Source organism: Diabrotica undecimpunctata, chromosome 3 (assembly GCF_040954645.1).
Source record: "Diabrotica undecimpunctata isolate CICGRU chromosome 3, icDiaUnde3, whole genome shotgun sequence".
NCBI classification, from domain to species: Eukaryota; Metazoa; Arthropoda; class Insecta; order Coleoptera; family Chrysomelidae; genus Diabrotica; species Diabrotica undecimpunctata.
The window spans coordinates 71,904,837-71,928,154 of NC_092805.1; the positions used below are offsets into that span (position 1 = coordinate 71,904,837).

Consider the following 23,318-nt stretch of genomic DNA (forward strand, 5'->3'; position numbering starts at 1 on the left):
GAACGTACATTTATATATTAAATTTTTCAGTGTCAATGCATTAAAAAAATACTAATAAATAAAAATGGACACTTGCATTTTCCAAGCTTATAACAGACACTAACTTAAGTTTAAAAATAATTAAAGCAAGTAATATAAATTACCAACATAAAATATTTAACTACATTAACCAAGTATTTGTGAAATTTCGGGATGACTAAATTGATTGATATTTAAATAAATTTCAAGTTCCAAACCGTACCTGCTGGAAAATTTAAAAATCTACGACTAATCAAATTATTGGCAACATCGGAGGAGTTTAGTTGTGTACGCAAAGAAATGTATACGGATCCCAAAAGTGTTTCAACCTATTACAGAGTCCACTTAATCCGACGTGTTGGTCGGAGTCCACATACAGCGCTACCCAGATAATAATATACACGGTGTATATTCGCCTGGAGTTAGTATAATACCGTTTTAGTACGAGTGCATATATATATATATATTATATATATATATATATATATATATATATATATATATATATATATATATATATATATATATATAGAAATGTTTCTTCAACGTCGATATTCCCAAAAAAAAATCTTTATTTCGAAAATAAGTTACAATTTTTGAGAAATTCTACAAACTACTACATTTAATGATTTAAACTTGACTATTGAAACATAATAATTACAATAATAATAAAAATATTGATTTCTTCCTATTTATAACGTCGGATATCGGAATCTGCTGATTCTTAATAGTAAGGGAGCTTATGGCTACATTTCTCCTCCCTCCATTGGTTGGGACTTCGTCCTCGAAGTTTTGGTTACTTCAGCTATCAGCTCGTCTAGTATCTGGATCTGGGCAGGATGCAATTTTTCTCCAAATAGGATTTTGGAAATTCGTTTTCTTTTCCTAATTAGGAAGATTATTAGGAAAGCTAAAATAGTTAAAAATATTATAACAGAAGTGGTGCTCAGTCCTATGGATAATCGGGGTAGTACTTCTATGGTATCTATTGGTTGAATTTGGCCATGTGTCTCTGGGATTGTTAATTTTTCAATTTTCATCTCATGGTTTGGTATTAATTTTATTGGAACAATTTTTGGAATGGAAATATCTTGAGACGTCTTTTTATTAAATTGGATACCTTCAATCATTATTGGTACATCTGTCGTCAAGAGGCTGGTTGAATTAATTTCTATCTGCTGGATTCTCATTGGGTGAACTATTCCTAGCAATATGACTTTGCTGGTTTCTTGGAAAAAGTTCTCTGTGATTAATGTTTTTGTGCAATTATCTACATTGGGTATGTTACATTTGGATTGTACATAGTTGGAACAAACTATGTTATCGCCTTGTCCTATACAAGTGTTGAACCATTTATTATTTGTATAGTAGCTTGCAGGTGGCAGAATCATAACATGATCTTTGTTTGGAATGGGATAGATTTTATAGGTAGTATAAGGAATTTCATGGAGTATAGGGATTTTAATTATTATGAGCATTGTATTTGAAGTTACACAAACTAAAGTTTTTGTTGACTCTATAAGTTCATAAGGGTGTTCATTACTATTGGGAATTGAATTTCTGGGATAAATTTTGAGAAGGTTCTCTTTAAGGTCTATTATTTCCTTTAAAGTGAATAATTCTATATTAGAGATATTAAGTTCAGATAAAGTAATGGTTCTTATAAGTTTCATTAGAAATTCGTTTATATTTTGGAGATTTATTATCTCGTTGTGTAGAATGATATAGCTGTCAAAATCAGCTGATAATTTGTTGAGTGCAGATATGAGAATTGAATTATCAGAATTTAGTTTTTCTAAAAGTTTATCGAATCTCGTGTTAAAAGAGTTTCCATAAGATATTTGGTTATTAAATTTTTTTTATGATTTCGTTTTGTTTATTTTCTAAAGAGATTATGTGTGATTTTAACAAGTCTAAGTCAGAGTCGTCTGGATTTCCAGTCACGTATTTGATGGCTGTACCTAGAAAATTAAAAAGTCCGCGTTTCTGTTTTCGCGTAATCTTGTGTAGATCGTCTTTTGTTTGTTCTTGTATGTGGGTGTATTGGGAGTACAGTAGCGAGAGAGGTGCATTTTTGAAGTGATCTTTGAAATAGCTTGTCGGACTAGCGTCAATACTGTCGGATAATTTGTCTAGTGGAATGTGAAGAAAATGTCTGTGATAGTGGGAGATTTCTCTTGATTTGCCTATCTCTTCAGCATAGTAACCATTATTCGGAATCTCCTGAATATTGAGTGGATGGACCAGGGCGAGGATTGTCCTGTGAAAAATTTGGGTCTTGAGTAGGTTTATCTACATGTTTTCGTATTCGTTTTACATATTTAAGGTGAGTGCTTGTTAAATTTTGTTTATCTGTTTTACCGATTATTTTTGTTTTGTCTTGCGTTTCTGGATGAATAGTGGAGAAAGGGGCTTGTAATTTGGACTTATGTTTTTTCTTAGAAACATATAGGGATTTTGTAAGGTCTATTTCCGGAATATCTTCGGCATTTTCGTTTTGTCTATCTAAAAGTTGTTGTCTTTTTTGTTTTTGTTTATTATATAGTTCTGCAATAAAGGGTTGGAGTTCTTCTTTATGTCTTTGATTATATGTTTCGTATATCGGAAGATCAAAGTCGAAATGTATTTCTTCTGCATAGGGTCCATACAGAATTGAGAACGGGGAATAATCTGTGGAACTGTGGATTGATTGGTTGTAAATAAGAATGGCGTGTGTTAGAATGTCATCTAACGAATCATTTGGATTTTGGGCTTGTAAGGTCCTAAGTTTTTCAATAAGAGTTGAATGAAAGCGCTCTACAGGAGAGTTTGAGGAAGAATTGTTTACTGTTGTAAAATGTATTTCGATTTTGTGGATATTTAAGAATTCTTTAATGACTGCGGAATTAAATTCGGTGCCGCTGTCGCATACAATCTTTTTTGGGTAATTGTGGTGCGAAAAGTAGTGTCTTAATTTGTTTAGTATCGAAATGGAAGTTTTGTCGGTGAGCTTATAGCATTGACCGTATTTGGAAAAAGAATCTATTATTGTGAGATACAGGTTTTTATTGCAGTGGAATAGATCGATATGTAATATATCAAAAGGTTTTTGACCTAACAACGGTCCTAATTGGGGAAGTTTATAAGGGCGTCGTTCGTATTTATTTTTTAGGCAAATTTCGCATTTATTGATAAAATTAGAAATAGTTGTCTGCATTGAGGGCCAATAAAATTTTTGTTTTAAATGTTTGTAGGTTTCAATTATTCCGATGTGATTTTCTACGTGATATTTCTTTATGCATTCTATTTGTTGGTTTTCTTCTTCTATGTCCTGAAGTAGTATATTGCAAAATATTGCTTTGACTGTGGAATTTATTTTTTCTTTAAAATAGTTACAGATAAAAGGTCTAAATTCGTGAGGGATTGTTATTGCAAATTTTTGATTTGGTCTAAGGATATTTTGGAAGGTATTTGCTATTTCTGTTTTCCAATTATTTGTCAAAGTGACAGTGTAACGGTGTTTGTTAAAAATTCTTTTGTATTTAATTTCAAAATTATTTGACTCTGGTTTAAAAATAATTTGGTTTGAGGATAAATTAATTGGTTCAGGTGAAATCTCTATTCCAGTGATAGGGTTCTCAACTGATGTATGTTGTGTGTTAGTACTGTTTTGTAAGTTGTCAAAATCGGCAAGGAAATCGTCTATGTCGAAATTGTCGGGTGGTTCAGCACATTCTGAATTCGGGGGTTCAGCACATTCTGAACTCGAGCTTAGGGCATTTATTTGAACTCGGCTAAGAGCATCAGCAACTTGATTCTCTTTGCCTTTTTTATATTTAACTTCAAAATCATATTCTTCTAGTTTAAGTCTCCATCGGGCTAATCTAGAAGTGGGGTCTTTAATTTTGTAGATCCATACGAGAGGATTGTGATCTGTTTCTACAGTGAATTTTTGGTTGTATAAATACATACGGAAGTGTTTACAAGAATCTAGTATGGCTAAAAGTTCTTTTTCAATAGTGGAGTAGTTTCGTTCTGCGGAATTTAGAGTTCGAGAGTAGTAGGCAATAGGGTGATTATTTTGAGATAATACTGATCCTATAGCTATATTAGAGGCGTCTGTAGTCAGTACAAAAGGCTTTTCGAAGTCTGGATATTGTAAGACTGGAGAATTAGTTAACAATTGTTTGCATTTTGCAAAACATTCTAAATAATTTGGATTTGTGGGGTCGATAGTTGCTCCTTTTCGAGTACATCTCGAAAATGGGGACGTTATTTTTGCAAAGTTGGGTATGAATCTTCGGTAGTAACCGATTAAACCAAGAAATGATTTAATTTCTTTTACTGTTTTTGGTAGAGGATATTTTTGTATAGCTTCGATTTTTGCTGGGTTAGGTTTGATTCCTTCGGTTGTCACTACGTGACCTAAGAAAGAAACTTCTTTCGTGAGAAACTCAGATTTGTCTAACTGAATTTTTAAATTATTTCTTCTGAAAGTGTCAAAAATAGTCGCAATATGAACTAAGTGTTCTTGCAGTGACTTGGAAAAAATAATGACATCGTCCATGTAGACGAAGCAAAACTTATGAATAAAGGGCCTAAGAATATTGTCCATTAACCTTTCGAATGTTGCTGGGCTATTCTTTAAACCAAAGGGCATACGTAAAAATTCAAAGTGACCATGCGGAACTGAAAAGGCTGTTTTCCGAATAGAATCCGGATGAACTTCAATCTGATGGTAACCTTGAGCTAAATCTAATGTTGTGAAATAACTGGCTTTTCCTAAGTTATCCAGTATCTCATCTATCTGAGGAAGTGGGTAGCGATCACTTTCAGTATGATCATTGAGCTTCCTATAATCAATTACTAATCTAAATTTTTTCTGACCTGAGGCATCAGCTTTTTTTGGTACTATCCAAACTGGAGCTGAGTACGGTGAAATTGACGGTCGAATTATCTTATTATCTAATAAATTATTTATTTGTTTTTTTATTTCTTCCTGCATTGCTTTGGGATGCCGAAATCCCTTTACATAAATTGGATTTTCATCCTTAGTTTTAATTTCGTGTCTAACAGCTGACGTGAAAGTTAAATTTTTATTTTCGTCGTAGAATACGTCTTTAAATTTTTTGCAAAGACTTATAATTTTATATTTTTCTTCGTTATTTAAGTGCGAAGTACGGATTTTGTTTTCATTAAAATGCGTCGTTGGAATTTTTGCTATATTATAATTACAAAAGTTCTCAACTTCAATTCTCTTATTAAATTTCATAGGCATAGGTAAGTCGAAAGTGTCTAGAAAGCCGTTTTTTGCAACGTGAATAGAATGGGGAATTTTGATACCTTGAAAGTGTCTTTCGCGCAATAAAACTTCGCCATTATGAACGCTTACTGGAATTTTTTGGTATAAAGTTTCAAATGGAATGCTAACGTGAGGATTCTCAAAGGTTAAAGTATGAGTTGCGTAGCTAATTGTGGCGTGGAATCTTTTCAGATCGTAAGTTCCAAGGAGGATATCAAAGAATTGACTAAAGTCGGCAATTTTTACGTCGAATGTTTGTGGAATTCCATATTCTAGGAATAGTGGCGTCTTAATATTTAAGTCGTGCTTGGAAGTAATTTTCATTGACGTTAGCGAAAAAGGTTTTCGATAAATATGATTTTTATCAAATAGTTTGAGAGCTCGCGGATTTAAAATTGAATGGGAACCGCCGGTATCGATTAAAACGCGTAGATGTGTTTTGGGCGTAACGAAGCAGGGTAACCCAGGGGAACTTTCAATATTATGTAGGTTTATACAGGGGGTGGATGATCGTCTAACGGGATGGCTTGAAAATCCTGATGATTTTCATCATGCAAATCGGGCTCTTGTTCGGATTCGTAATTTTCGAAATCATTTTCGAAATATTGGGTATCATTTGAATCTATGTGAAAATTGTGGCTTCTATTAGTTGTAATTGTCATGGGCTGATGGTTTCTGGTTGTGGTAGTTTGAACACCACTCATTGGAGTAGCAAAATTTGGTTGGGGTCGAGGAGCTTTATATTTATTTAATCTTTGTTGGTTGTTTTTCGGAACATTGTTTCGTTGGAAGGATTGATTTTGTTCGTGAGAACTGAAATTTTGTCTCTGAGGAAAATTATAGTTCTGTTGTGGAGTGAAGTTAAAATTGGGCTCTGTGTTGTGAGTTGAAGGTCTCACATAATTTGAATGCGTGGGTTGGAAGTTTGAGTATGTGGGTTGAAAGTTTGTGGATCTTTGATTATTCGAAGATTGATAGGGTTTATTTTTGAGTGGGGCCTTTTTGTTTTGTTGGCTCTTAAGGAAGTTCATGTATTGTTGTTGATTTTTGTGGTTATCGTAGGCAATACACTTTTGAAGGGCTTCTTCTAGGGAATTTAATTCAAAATGCGATAAGTATTCGCAATAAGGCTCGTTGATTCCGGTACAGAAAGTTTTGAGGGCAATGTTTTTGAAGTATGGAGTTTTAAAAGTGACTGTCGCGGGATTATCGTTTAAAGTGATGTGTTGGAGTAAATCGTTCAGATTTGTAGTTATTCTCTGATGATAATCACTATGTTTCACTATGGATTCACTATGTTTTTGGACGGTAGTGGATAGTTGTGTTACTAATATGTCTTCGGAACGTCTGTCTCCGTATTTAGTTAATAATGCTGGACGAATTTCTGTCCAATTGGTTTTATTAGAATAGTTTAAGAAATTTCTAGGTTCTCCTTTAATTCGAGATACGATATGGGAATTTAAGATAAATTCTTGGGACGGATTTAAATCTTGGGTGCCTAAGAAAACTATTAAATTATCTACTGCTTTGATAAAGGTGGAGAGGTTGTCTCCAGAAGAGAATTCGGGCAGAGTTGAGCAAAGGCTAGCAATATCGCTATTGGTCATCGGCATTTTGGAACGTAATTTAGATGCAGGCTTAGATTTAGAGGTTTGTAGATTTCTTTTTATTTTTAAATTTAAATTGTCGAATAGTAAACTTAAATTTTCGATACTATTTTGGGAAATATCATTCAATGTACTCATAAAATATATGCAAAAATATAAATGCAAGTATATATAAAAATTCGTTGAAGTAAAATGTTATAAATAATATAAATTCAATAAACAATAAATAATAAATTCAATGTAAATGTTTAAGAATTCAATTAAAATAATAAATGCTCATAAACAATGGTAAAGAAAGGAAAAACTTACGCAAGGATGATCGTGTTTGATTTCCAATACATTTTTCTCTTTTACCAGGTTCTTCAGGATTTCATTAAACTAATGTAGACCAGGAAATATCCTGTGGTTCGCAGCGCCAGAAATGTTTCTTCAACGTCGATATTCCCAAAAAAAATCTTTATTTCGAAAATAAGTTACAATTTTTGAGAAATTCTACAAACTACTACATTTAATGATTTAAACTTGACTATTGAAACATAATAATTACAATAATAATAAAAATATTGATTTCTTCCTATTTATAACGTCGGATATCGGAATCTGCTGATTCTTAATAGTAAGGGAGCTTATGGCTACATTTCTATATATATATATATATATATATATATATATATATATATATATATATATATATATATATATATATATATATATATATATATATATATATATATATATATATATAAAATATATTTGAGTTTTCCAAAACTATATTTTTAAAAAATATTTATTTAACACAAAATACTAACAATAGGTTTAACTACGATAAAAGCAGAAACTAGACTAACTAACAATATGATTTTTTATACAGAAAGAAATATAATATTAAAAGTATAACATTCGGAACGTATGTTGTCTTAATCAGCGTTCTTCAGTTCACTGGACTTGGGTCATTACCTCATTAAAGCTTAGTTCGTAATTTATGGGTCGATAACTCCTCCTCTCCTAGAACGAAGCCTGTTGTGGAAGTTCGATTGTTGGCCCTTCTTCTTCCATCTTTGTAGAATTGTTTTTCTTTGTTTTCGCTATTTTCTTTTTAAATAGAACAATAATTGTTATTAAGTTTTAATGAATTTAACGTTATTTCCATTGGTGCTATTTTAAGAATGTCGAGATTTAATTGTGGTACGTTTATCATCATTGGTTGTCCTGATGTGACATCTTGAAAGGTTAACTCTTTATTCTGGAATATAATTTTACATGGTGTGTTCTCTATGAGATAAATTCCGTTTAGGATTTTTATTTGCGTCTCTTCTGCACATTTAATGAGTATTTTTTCTTCTTTAGGAAAGACAGCTAAATATTGGTTAATTTCTGGGATAATTTCGATATGGTTTAATGGGATTTTCGCTTTTAAGTATTGGCAGTGTGTGGAGATGCCATGAAATAGAATTTCATCTTCACATGAGTGCTCGTGGTTGATTTGGAGATAACCAGGACATTGAAAGATCTTACCATAAGTACAAATGTCATTTAGAGGAATTGTTATTTTTTCGTTTTTTAATAAATATCTTGAGTTTGGTAACATGATAACAAATTCTGACTTACTTTTAGTTGGGATTGGTAATAATTTATAAAGGTCGAAATTAGATTCATAATTAATAGGAATTGAAAGAAAATATTGTATTTGGTTCTTTTCTATTTTACATGTTATTTGTAAAATAGCTTCGAAATCTAAAATGTTTTCATATTTTACTTCAAAGGGTAGTTGTGTTTTATAATGTGATGAAATTTTTTGGAGTTCATTATATAATTCACTGGACTTAATAATGCTAGGATGTAATGTTTTTAGTTTACAAAATGTAATAGAATTTTGGACATTTTCCATTGTATTGAGTATTAGGTTGTATGTTATTATAATTTCGTTAAACATGTCTTTTAAATAGTTGACGTTTTCAAGATTTGTTTGGAAGTCTACTATATTTTTTATTGCCAAAATTTTTGATTTTAAATTAATTTCATTTTCTTGTATGTTTTGAATTGTTTCATTAAAATTATTGATAATTTCGTGACTTAGCGAATACTGGTTATTGATTTGGCTTTGCAAGTTTGCTTCATTCGTCTTTAAGTGTTCTAGTATTGAGTTAATTTTTTCGCCATCTTCGGCATCTAAATTTCCTGTTACAGCTTTAATAATTGAACCGAACCCATTGATTATACCTCTTTTATTTCTTTGCAATTTTGTATGTATGTTTAGATTTTCAAATTGTTCCTCAATGTTATTTTTGACGTACTGTGCTAGATTAACATAATTTTTTGTTTCGTTGTTGAAAAATTTACAATTAGAAAGATTATTTTTCAGGTGATCATACTGTATATTTAAGCTATAATATTCTTCTAAAAGCGGATTTAAATTGTAATAATGGACAAATGTGTGGCTAGATTTTTGAAGTTTTGCAGGTCCCAATTTGATTGGTAGTATGCCTAGATTATGGGTAACATCTTTTATTTGGATTGCTGCGCATCCGATTGTGAGGAACCTGAAAATTTGTAAGGTTTTCTTTTAGGTCGTTTGACGTTAGAAAAGTGGATATTTTCGGCAGTATTTTTATGTCGAGTAACTATTTTCGCGGTTTTCCTTTTTTTATTAATTTCGCTTATTTCTTCAGCATTGTATTTATTTTTTGTTTTACCTTGGAATTGTCTGTTACGCACAAATATTTTAGTGGGGATTATTTCAGGCAATTCTTCTCGTTTTTCGTTAGCTTTTGAGATTACTTTTTCTTTTACGTTTTGTAAAGATTTATTGATATTAGAATAAAGTATTTTCATCTTTTCTCTATGGTTTGAGATATAATTATTTAAAACTTGTTGCTCGATATTGATATCAAAAGGAGAATTATTATCTATATGTCCCGTAATCAGCTCGTATGGTTTCATTTTTGTTACTGAATGGATGCTATTATTATAGGCTAGTAAGGCATAATTTATTTTATGTTCAATATGGTCATTTTTATATTCTTTTTGATTATTTAGTAGTCTAACGTGTTCAATGATCGTAGAATGAAATCTCTCGGCAATTCCATTAGACTCTGGATGTTGAGAGCTTATAAAATGTACTTTTACCTTGTGTAACTCTAACAGTTCTTTGACAACTGAATTTTTTAATTCGGTTCCATTATCAGATATTATTTGTTCTGGTATGCAGTGATGAGTAAAATATCGGATTAATGCATTCGCTACTTCAATGCCTTGAGCTGAATTTATTTTGTATAGTTGACCATATTTAGAAAAAGAATCTATTATAGTTAAAAATTTTGTATTTTCCAACGTAATCGAATCTAGGTGTACAATTTGGAAGGGTTTAGTTGCAGTAGGTGTTATATTGAACATGGGTTTGACAGGTTTCCTGTCGTACTTTATTAATTGGCAAATTTCACAATCATTTATGAAGGTTTGGATAGATGCTCTTTGATTCGGCCAATAATATAAGGCCTTTATTCTACTTTCTGTTTCATCTAATCCTCTGTGGTTTTGTTTTCCTTCGTGATAATTTTTTATTATTTCCTCAATTTCATTTGGTGGAATATCAATTAGCTTCTTGGTGCATTTAATAAGAGATAATTGCGAAGATTTGAAATATTTTTGTATGACGTTACTAAATATTTCATATATAGGATCTTCGAAGTACAAATGATATTTAACTTTAGGTGCTATATATTCTTTTACAAATTTAACTATATCGCGTTCAGTGTCATTTTTTGAGAATTGTACAAGAATTCTTTGTTTTTTATCATAAAGTTTTATAATAGATGGTGCTGCTGGTTCGTAATTAACTTGAGAAATGATAATTTGATTCATTCCAGTGTTTACCGAGCTTTCTGATATAGGTATACCTGTAATCGGATTTTCTTTGTTTGTATGGATTGTAACACCGTCGCTATCATGGGAATCTTCATCATTGGCATCTTGATCATTTATTATTTCATCGGGTTCAACAATCAAAGACTCTGAATCTACATTATTTGGGGTTCCTAATAATGTTTCATCAAAATTTTCTATATAGTCGAAGAAATTTGGAGGTGTTTCGGGTTCTATGTCTTGAGTTTCATTTGCATTTAATCGTATTCTTGATAGACAATCACTATTTGTGTTTAGAGCACCTTTTTTATAAACAATCTCATAGTCATATTCTTCGAGTTTTAGTCTCCAGCGAACTAATTTTGAGCTAGGATCTTTTAACGAAAATAGCCATTGAAGAGGCTTATGATCTGTCACGAGAGTCACACGACGACCAAAAATGTATGGGCGGAAATATTTAACAGCCCAAACTATAGCGAGGAGTTCCTTTTCGATCGTAGAGTAGTTTATTTCTGAATCATTCAATGTTCTACTCGCATAAGCAATTGGTAGATCAGAACCTATTTTTCCTTGACTTAAAACTGCACCTATTGCAAAGTTACTCGCATCTGTTGTCAGATTAAATGGTTTCGTAAAGTCAGGGTACTGTAAAATAGGTTCATTTGTAAGAAGATCTTTACAAATATTAAAGCATTCAACATAATCTGCGTCTTTAATATTTATTTCGTTATTCTTCTTCAGTCGCATTGTTAAGGGTTTTGTAATTTTTGAAAAATCTTTAATAAATTTCCGATAATATCCCAATAGTCCTAGGAATCCTTTTAATTGTTTCGTTGTAGCAGGTATTGGGAAGTGTTTTATAGCCTTTATTTTTTCTGGGTTTGGCTTTACTCCGTCTGGAGTGACAATATGACCTAAGTAGGCCACTTCTTTTTTTAAAAATTCAGATTTGTCCAACTGTATCTTAAAGTTGGATTCACGTAGTCTCTGAAATACTTCTCTTAAATTTATGAGATGTTCTTGGAGGCTAGTGCTGAATATTATAATATCATCTAGGTAGACAAGGCATTTTTCGTTTTGTATGCCTCTCAATATGTTATCCATTACCCTCTGAAATGTAGCTGCGGCATTTCTAAGGCCAAATGGCATCCTTAAAAATTCATAATGCCCGTTTTCGGTGTTGAAAGCGGTTTTTGGGATGTCTTCTTCTGCCATTTCTATCTGGTGAAACCCAGATGCTAAGTCTAGCGTGGTAAAGTACTGACAACGCCCTAATTTGTCCAAGAGATCAGTAATATTTGGAAGTGGATATCTATCTCCTAAGGTGATAGCATTTAAACGTCGGTAGTCAACTACAACGCGAAATTTAGGTTTGTTGGAGGCGTCGAGTTTTTTAGGAACCACCCAAATCGGAGAGGACCATGGAGAACTAGACGGTCTGATGATATTTTGGTTTAACATGCCTTGAATTTGATTTTGGACTTCTTTACGATATATTTCCGGATATCTGTATGATTTAGAATATATTGGAATCTCGTTAGAAGTTTTTATATTATGTTTTATTTTATTAGTGAAAGACAATTGGTTACCCTCAATATGAAAAATGTCCGAATATTCTCTTATTAGTTTTAAAATGGAATTCCGCTCTTCGGTATTCATATGTTCGGTACGGATTTTCGAAATATCAAATTTAAATTTTTCGGTATATATAGAATTAAGATTGGGATGATTTATTTGTTCGTATTCATCGAAATTTTCAACTTCTATTGGTGAACTTAAATCAACTTTAAAATGGGACTCTGATGAGTTCGTAATAGTGCATAGAGCTTCATTATTAACAACTCTTGTAATACATTGGGGAATTTCTAATTTTCCTAATTTTGTATACGGTACAATTACGTCACCATTTTCTATATTTTTTATGTTTAACCTAATTACTTGTTCGGAACGTGGAGACACTACTATACAATTCGTGCTGCCAGCGACCGGTCTATAATAGAAAATTTTAATTGAGCAAGTAGGTGTTTTTAGTAAATTATTTACTAAATCAATATTTGCTTGTAATAATTTTAAATTATCTAATCCTAATAAGCAATCGAAATAATCGTGAAACTTAAATATATGATAATTTAATTTTAGCGGCTTTTTATGCCTAAATATTGACGAAGAAGGAATTACGGTACAGAAATTTTCCTTGGTTGTTCCAAGAGCAGTAGAAATTTGAAATGGTTTTTTGTATATTGAATTTTTAAAATATTTGTCACCTATTTTTGGTGTAATAAAAGATTTAGTGCTCCCGGTATCTATTAAAACTTTTAAATTATGTTCAGGGAAAATTATGTACGGCAATTCGCATTCTTTGTTAGTTAGGTTTAATAATTCTACATGCTGTGGTTTTCTTCCGAGGCTAGCTCCTCTAAAAAATGGTCTTGGGATGGATGAACTTTCAGGACAATCTATATTATCTATATTATAAAGTTCTTCCGCGATAATATTTTTATTTTGGCTTGCAAAATTATTGGGGTTACGGAAATGGGTCCTATTTTGGAAGTTTTGCGTTGGTCTGTACGTATTATTAGTCGTTGTACTCATCGGAGTAGGGTTTGGGAATTTTCTATTCGGATTTGGCTTGAAAGCATCATTGTTTCCATTAAAATTTGAATTTTTGCTTGTACTAGGATTATTTTGGAAAGAAGATTGTCTCATATATTGAGAATTCGGAGGATGTATAGGGTTTTTCTGTGTTGAAAATTGATTCCTTTGTGTGTATTGAATTTGGGGCTGATGTATAATTTGTTGGTTTTGTCGGAAATTGGATTTTGGCCTGGATGAATAATTATTATTTTGATAAAGTTTGGAATTTTTACTGTGAGAAGAATTATTTTGTTCGAGATATATTTGAAAATCGTTTGTCAGAATGCCTAATGCAGAATTTAAATCTGGAGGATTCTTTGTACGCATTAGGGTTCCAAGAGGTTCTTTTAACCCACGTAACAGTACTCTTAATGCTAAATTCCGGAAAAAGCTACCGAGAATATTAATCTCAACCATATTTTCGGTTTTTGTAGACAAAACAGATATTTGATGATTTAATAGGTGTTGAATTCGGTTATAAAAATCGAATGGGGATTCATTGCCTTGTTTTAAATCTGAAATTTCTATGCTTAAAGTATAAATATCTCTTTTATCTGAATACGAATTTATCAAAGCATCTTTTAAATCCTGCCAAGTTCTAAGAATACAAGAAGAAATATTAATTGCGGCTTCGCCTTTTATTTTTGCTATAATACTTGACATCAAATATTCATTTTGAAAATCATTTACATCCGCAGCATTATAAAATTTATTTACAAGTTTTTCGCAAATTTCTAAAAATCTAGGAAGTAATGTATGATTTCCATCAAAATCTGGAATCATATCTAAGTATTCTTTCTTTAATTGTGGAACTGCCATTTTAAATTTATTATTTAATTTTAATATTTCTGAAATTATTTTATTATTACTATTAAAATGTAAATTAGTTAAAATTGAGTCAGAATCTGTATCTGAGTTACTACTCTCTGAATAATCAGTATCTAGTGTTAAATTAGGCTCTCTATATGACATTAATTCACTTACAGTAATGTAGCGATCTTGTCCATGGAATACCTTGCTTTGGAACTGGATCTAGAGACACTCACAATATTCACTTGAAAGTCCCTCCGGTATAGAAGTACGAATCTTCTCGTCAGGTTACTCAATTCGCCCAACTGGAATTCACTTCGCGAATATGGTTCAAATGGTCAAAAAATCGTAGAAACGAACCGAGAGTTATATTCATTAACGCCCGTTTGACCATCCAATCTGACTGCGCCAAATATATTTGAGTTTTCCAAAACTATATTTTTAAAAAATATTTATTTAACACAAAATACTAACAATAGGTTTAACTACGATAAAAGCAGAAACTAGACTAACTAACAATATGATTTTTTATACAGAAAGAAATATAATATTAAAAGTATAACATTCGGAACGTATGTTGTCTTAATCAGCGTTCTTCAGTTCACTGGACTTGGGTCATTACCTCATTAAAGCTTAGTTCGTAATTTATGGGTCGATAACGATATATATATAAATATATATATATATATATATATATATATATATATATATATATATATATATATATATATATATATATATATATATATATATATATATATATATATATATATATATATATATATACATATATATATATATATGGTTTCAGTTGTTTTCCGGGTTTGACTCCGCGTTAAATAGTTTTGGATTTTAGAAAAACCATTGTTTTGGCCACATTTCGGTAAGGTCACACTTGCCATTGTCAAGTCAGATTAGTTCTGCTTCTTCTTGATGTTCCAGGCAAACTGATTTCTCGGTCGCTGCACGCTAAGTTTAAATATCTTGTAGCGCTTCTTGTGATTGGTTCTGTGCACAGAGTGGGCGTGGTCTTCTTCGTTATTTTAATTTCTACTTTTTTCTGCAGAATTGGTTTCCACGTATTTGGGAGTTTTTGGGCATCATCTCTGGTGTTTAAATCTTTCGGATGTTTTTCGATCTGTATCGCTTCCATGATTACACGTTTGGCCTTATTTTCGATGTTGGCTAGCATTGTTGTTCCATTTAAGACTATTTTGTGTCCTGTGTTTATGACATGTTGTGCTATGGATGAAGTTTTCTCTTTTCTTTCGATGGCGTTTCGATGTTCTTCGCGTCTAACCTGTATCCTTCGATTTGTTTGTCCGATGTACGATTTATCGCAGTCTTCACACGGGATTCTGTATACGCCTTGATTTCCCAATGCAACTTTTTTTTTGCTGATGGTAATATGGTTGCGATTTTTCTGTCGGTGTTAAAAATAGTTTCTATTTTGTTTTTTCTTAGAACTCTGCTGATTTTGTCTGTCGTACCCTTTATATAGGGCAGGATAGTTTTTCCGACTGGTTTTTCTTCTTTTTCTGGATCTTTGCTGTTGTTTCGGGATTTCTGTGCCTTTTCAATCGAGGACATGGAGAAACCATTTTTCTTAGAGCTTTTTTGACTTTGTGCATTTCTTCGTTCTTATGGTCCTCATCTGCCAGTTTCTCAGATCTTGTTATTAAGGTTTTTATTACCGAATTTAATTGTGCAGGATGATGGTGTGAGTCTGCGTGTAAGTATCTGTCAGTATGGGTTGGTTCTTGGTATACTGTATGTCCTAGGCTTCCGTCTTCTTTCTTAATAACTAACAGTTACCTAACTTAATAACTAACTTCTAAGTTGTTGGTTATTCTCCCGTTCCATGGTAAACTGTATTTTTGGACGGATATTGTTAATGTGTTGTAGGAATTCATTAAGTTTCTGTTCTCCATGCGTCCAGATAATAAATGTGTCGTCAACATGCCTAAGCCACAGTTTGGGTTTATGCTCTGCTGTTTATATTGCTTTTGATTCCATATCTTGCATAAAAAGGTTGGCTATTACGGGTGACAGTGGTGAACCCATCGGTGCTCCTTCGACTTGTTTGTACCTCTGGTCCTTGTAGATGAAGTAGGTGTTGTTTAAGCAATGCCTAGTTAAGTTTAGTGTATCCTGTGGTATTGGATATTTTCTACGTATAATTTATAATGATTCTTCTACTGGGACATTGGTGAATAATGAGATTATATCAAAGCTCACTAATAAGTATTCAGGTTCCAGAATAACGTCCTTAATACGGTCGATAAAGTGGCTTGCGTTCTTGACGCTTCCTGGTAGTAGCTGTCATCCTCTTCTGCAGGTACAAACCTCGGTCGACGTACTTCTTGCTTGGTGAATTCGTCCTCTTTTCCGCCAGATCGAACCCATAACCATTTGCTAGTTGGGTTTTATCATCGCCGAGGGGTACGCTTTTGCCTACGTAGATACTGAACACCACATACGGTAGAGCAAGACGTGACTCTGAGGCTACTCCGGGGCATCGGTTGTTTCTTAGGCTTCGTGGCTGCGGAAACTTCTCGTTCAGCGAAACATTCGGCACTGGACAGTACAAAAGTAAGTTTAATTCGAAATGCATAACAAATATAGGATAAGTTTTACTTAGAGATAACAACACGTTTTTGTAATAAAAATATTGAGATAACATACGAGCCTACTAATTCAACCATTAAACATAATTTATCACACCTTGAAACAAAATACTCGTTATCAGCATTAAGCTGATTATGGAGATATAGAGACAGAAATAAAAACCAAATACAACAAAACCAAGTGAGTTGTCTCAAGAATTCAATATGGAGAAACAAACACATTATAGATAAGGGCTTTTTGATAGAGAATGAAGGCATTGAAAAGAAAATCGAATTAATAAGACCGCCCTTTTTGGGAAAAAGAAACCAATTATCAATGCAAGATGTTCGTTGTAAGATATTTCGGATTTAATCTTCTAGGTATAGTTGTATACAGGGTCGGACAAATATACTGATACATTTTATTAAAATTAGGGCCCACAAAGTAAAAGAAAAATCCATATAAGTAATACTTTTATATTAAAATATATATATTTAACGTAATGAAAAAATACAAAAACAAATTATTTTAAACTTAACTATCGTCTACATTTCTTCTAGTTTTTTGAGGTTCGGTCATACGAAAACAAATTGTAAAAGTAAAGATCGCTGCATTAATTGCGGTGAACTTGCACATTCCGAAGTATGTGAAGTCAAATGTTACTTTTGTAAGGGACCACATAAAGCCACAGACAAGAATTGCCCAGAATTCCTTAGGCACGATGCAAATAAAGTTATTCCAAAAAATACGTAGAAAAAGATAAATTTGTCATATATGCAGGTGACTTCCCAGCTCTTAGGAACAGGAAGTGCAATAACAACCAAACCACTAATGCTAGCATTAATGACTCTGTTATGCCCTTCCAAAGAAGAACTCATAACTTTAAATCCTTCACTACGAAGCGTTCATTCCAACAGGTGGTCTCTAATTCAAAAAGCAAAAGAAGATTAGTCATTCAAAAAGGATACGACAAAAAAGCGAATGAAGAAAACCTTCTTTTCCCTAATTCACGACCTGAAAAATTGTCATACTCTCTCTCTCTCTCTCTCTCTCTCTCTCTCTCTCTCTCTCTCTCTCAACAAGAACCCTCAACATCCCATAACACAACCATACCAGAAAAATCTTCTTTTAACTCTAAACAAAACTTAGCCTGGCATTCCAGTGCATTGCAATATATCCAAAATTCTGATTCAGATCCTTTATATAATACCAGAAACGCTTGTCTACATTTTATCAATAATGCAACAATCGATAATTCAAATATTCTTAAAAATATATTATCCCACACAAACTTGGACTATATGGACCAAGATTCAACCTCAGACTTTGACACATACTAACTTCCCACACAACACAATGTCTCACAATCCAAAACTAAAAATAATAGAATGGAATATCAGAAGTATTAAAGCTAATAGGGATATCCTGACTAATCTAATATTCGAAATAGATCCAGATATCATTTTCATTAATGAAACATGGCTTAAGCATGATGCCAGATTTTCTTTAAATTTTTATAACATCATCCGACAAGACCGGGATGATGGTTTTGGTGGGGTGGCAACATGTATTAAGAAATCTATAAGGTATTCGACAATCAAAAAGTTCAATTCAGCTTTAGTACAATATGTAATAATTAGTATCTGTAACCTATACCTTATAAATATATATTCCAGCTCAAATAACGCAATCACTGCTACTTTACTAAATGATATAGTAGAAGGTATAACCTTAAATAATCTAATCATTATGGGAGATTTAAATTCACACCATCCTGCTTGGGATAAAGGGGCATGCAATAAAGGTGGTAAAATAATTTTTGATGTTTCCTTTGGTAATGACCTTACAGTGTTGAATGATGGCTCAGTAACATTAATTCAAGACTCTAATAAGAATATCAGTGCAATAGATCTGGCAATTGTGAGCAACAGTGTGTCTTTGTCTTCTGAGTTAGGAGTTATCCAAGACTGTGTTAACAGTAACCACTTTTCTACCTACTTTAATTTAAATATAACGAATCTTAACGGAACAGAAAGAATCCTACAGAATCCCTACAAAACAAGAAATACTAAAAAAGCTGACTGGATTCCTATTACAAGAACCTACTGTTAAACAAGCAAAACCTGTCAGAAATTAAAAACTAACTAAAAAAAAGATTTCCTTACAGTCATAAACACAGCTGCAGATGAAACAATCCCTTTTAAAAATTGTGGGGTACAGGGCAAACCCAGGAATCCATGGTGGAACAAAGACTGTACCTTATGGATCAAAACACGAAAAGAAGCAAACTCTAATTTTAATAAATCCCCCTTTATAGAAAATTTCATCGAAACAAAACGCATAATCGCTATGACGAGGAGGAACTTAAAAGCAAAAAAGAAATACAAATTTAAAAATTTTTGTGAATCTTTAAACAAAGGATCCAATATCACTTACGTTTGGAATAAAATTAAAAAATTTTCCAATTATCACAATAATAAAGTTTTTCATAGTCTCCCAGACAACATTAAACTAGAAATATTAGACAAAATGTCTTCAGTAAACATAGACCCTAATTTTAATATGTCATACAATAACCAAGAAGTTGCTCCCTTTTCAATTCATAAATATAATTTGGCGTTAAATAATAAAAAAGATTCTGTGCCAGGTTTCGATGACATATCCTATTTAATGCTAAGAAACCTTCCACTTGCAGCTAAGGACACACTGTTAAGAATTTACAACAATTGTTTGAATGGGGGTCCTATTCCATTGGAATGAAAAAAAATTAACATGATTAACATCATAAAGCCTCAAAAAAATCCTATTTTGTCTGAAAGTTTCAGATCAATAGTCTTATCATTCTGTGTACTTAGAACTCTTGAAATCATAATAAAAAATCGTCTGGATTGGTTTATATAACACAATTCAACATTTAAAATTAATCAATCAGGTTTCAGGAAAGGTAGATGGATATATGATAACTTAGCTTTTTTACACTCTACGATTTTAGAAGCTTTTGAATCTACTCAAACGGTATTAGCCATTTTTCTAAATATTAAATCAGCCTATGACAATGTAGAAATATACAACCTTTATAATAAACTCAAAAATCTAAACATCCCCATGGCTCTAAACAACATTATCCTTAAAATCATACAAAACAGACTCTTATATTCAAGATCTGATGACGTCAATTTCTTGGGACCATATCAAACTTCCAAGGGGCTCCCTCAAGGATCTCTCTTAAGCACCATTCTTTTTAACATATACATTCATGACCTTTTCTACTTATTCTCTAACGAAGTGAAAATATGTGGGTATCCAGATGATTTAGTGTTGTACATTAGCGGTCAAGACATTCATAATATGATAAATAAGATCATCCCAGAAATTACAAAGATTCAAAATTGGCTAGAAGCCCATGGGCTGTATATTTCAATTGATAAATGTAAAGCGGTGTGGTTCACAAAAGGACAACGCAAAACAAACCTTCCATTAATCTCTCTTAATAATAACAGTAACATTCCCATTAAAAATCAGATTAAATTCTTGGGCATCACTTTTCATAAAAACTTGAAATGGGATCCTCACATTGATAAAATTGTACTTAAAGCAAAGAAAAACATCAACATATTAAGAGCATTATGAGGAGTTTGGTGGGGTGCAGATCCTAAAACCCTAATTATGATCTTTAATGCTTTAATTTGGTCTCATATGGATTACGGCTCCTTTCTATTCAGCCCAATAACGCAGAAATGCAGAAATAGCCTAAATAGTATTAAGTAATAAGTATTTTTCGAAGGGCTCAGAATTTGCCTGCGGTGCATGAAGTCCACTCCGCGCATGGCAATCTTAGCTGAATCTGCTTAGATTGACCTGGAACATAGAAGCCTAATACTAGCCGCTAAATTTATATGTAAAATTATTAAAATCAATAGTCATCCAGTAATAGTGACAATTCTTAATATACGTATAAAAATCATAAATAAACCAATTTTCCACAAGACAAACCTCGTACCTCTCCTTGTTATGACTCTTGAACATTTTCTTCCTTATAAAAATAAAATACATAAACACCCAAACTTTCCTTGTTATGACTTAGATTTTAACACACTACTCAACCCAATACAGACTTTAAACTGTAATATTAAGAAAAAAGAGCAACCAAATCACCAACCAAACAAAAATTATCAATAATCACCCAAAAATACAATAGGGATTTCTTCCTTGTATATACTGACGCCTCAAAAATAAGGGTAGAATAGGATTTGGAATCAATATTCCCAACATTAACTTCAAGTTTTCTTCTAGGCTTCCTGGTGAGATATCTGTAACAAAAGCCGAAAATGTGGCAATTTACCAAGCAATTAAAATTTTAATATCTAAAGGCATCAAGAAGTCTGTTGTCTTCTCTGATTCTCTAAATGCTATAACTAAAACTAAAAATCCTATAATCTCAGCCTCTGATGACTCAATCTCCCTCAAAACAAAAAATCTCATCTCATCAACAATTAAGAAGGGTTTTGACATTTTAATCTCATGGATTCCAGGTCATTCTGATATTCCTCGTAATGTAGAAGCTGACTTACTAGCCAAAATAGGAACAAACTTGAATATTTCCTTAGCCATGTTATTAGATTCCCAAGATATTCTAAACACCATAAAGGAAAAAATTATTGATAAATTTAAAATCAATTGGGGAGCAAAACTGCGGAAGAAAAACTACCAATATACGAGAATCCAAACCTCTTTCTCCTTTAAGGCATGGTTCTTAACCCTAACATTTAAAAACAGAAGACATATCACCACAATAATAAGAATGAGAACAGGTCATTGCTTAACTAAACAATATCTTTTTAAAATTAAAATAATAGATAGTCCGGCATCTGAATGCGGAGCAGTGGAGGATTAAAACCACTTTTTCTTTTAATGCCACATTAATGTTATTCCTAACATGGATTTATATTCAATTTTTATTTCAATGAAATTCCAAACACCAATCTCAATAAACACAATCTTAATATTCCCTAATGAAAAGTCAGTCAGTGTAATCTTACAGTTTCTTGACTATAATAAAATTAATTTGTAATGTACGATGCTCAACTTTAATTCAATGTTTTTGCCTTTCAGTTTCTCCTTTGTGGCGTCCTGTTTATTGTGTAATATGTAATCCTTCTATTACCATTAGTTTACAATATGTGTTTATAACTACCTAAACTCAAATTTAAAAATACAGAAAAAACTACTACCACCTTACGCAAATGTCAGCGGCCCTGATATGGTTTAGAACCAGATTACATCATGCTCGCCAACAAATAGTGCTGGCGAATCGCCTCGCAGCAAAGCCATAAAAAACAGAAAAAGAAGAAGACCAGGAGCCATTCTCTCTCCTGATGTCACCCAATATGTAGCTTCTTCGAATTTTATAATAATTTTTAAACTGTTTGTCCTTTGTCTCGTGTTGTGTAAATGTATCAGTTGATATTTATGACAATCACCATATATTGTTGGATAGCCTAATTTTGTCGAAGTAAGTCTAAAAGGTTATATTAAATAAATTTTTTATCAACCATCAACCTCGAGTTTTTTAAGTTAATTAATTTTTCTTCAGTTGAAAAAACGTTTCTTGGATAATTTCAGATACCTACCCCTGAAGATGCTCTAGGGGCGAAAGTACTTGAGCAAGCTTTAATAAAAACTGTGCTCGATATCTGCCTTTTATTTAATTAAAATACTATACTAACACACTATATCTATACAAATAAAAGTTTTAAATCCTAAATTTTTTAAGAAAAAATCTGCCGTTATATTTTAAAGTATTGTGATTGATGACGAAACGTTGACCTATACCACTGTTTGGCAACAGTAAGGTTTTAAAGACTTTTGACGGAAAAACAACGTAACGTTAAAAAAAATAGACGTTAAAGAACAACCAGACTATAGAGTGTATTAATTCTCGAAAAATATAACCAATGGATTGAAATAAATATATTATCGCAGTCTCAATAATGTTGAAAGCATCAGACAAAGAAGTTTATTTTTAATAGTATTTTTGTGTTTGTTTTTCTTTTTTAAGTTCAAAATTATATTGGAACACGAAGAAAATGATATCAAGAAAAAATATATTATTTACTGTCATAACTTACTATTTCGATGGGTATAAAATCATCAGATACAATTGAAGTAGGATAACTATCATAGACGAAAGTTTCATTTTCCGTATCAGGTTGTGGTCTATTCCGAAAACCTATATCATTTGGGAAAAGGTAATGCTGGGCAACTTTTTCTTTCTTTTTAAATATTGTATTATCTAAAACAAAAAAAAAACAAATTATCTTTAAATATATATATATATATATATATATATATATATATATATATATATATATATATATATATAAAAGTAAGAGATTGCATTTCATTTCAATCGGAACTCCACCATTGCTCTACACGTGTTTCGAGTTATTCAACTCATTATCAGGAGCACTTGTGGAAGTTCAACTGAAATGAAATGCAGT

At 32.0% G+C, this 23,318-nt stretch overlaps 1 protein-coding gene across 1 annotated transcript in view; it reads right to left on the bottom strand.

Annotated features, from left to right (window-relative positions):
- The window catches only part of LOC140435641 (uncharacterized), a 235,183-nt gene that overhangs the window by 123,344 nt on the left and 88,521 nt on the right, over positions 1 to 23,318 (bottom strand). Inside the window, exon 2 of the mRNA XM_072524370.1 lies at positions 22,947 to 23,110. Coding sequence (XP_072380471.1) covers positions 22,947 to 23,110 — 164 coding nt within the window. The remainder of the gene's footprint in view (positions 1 to 22,946; positions 23,111 to 23,318) is intronic.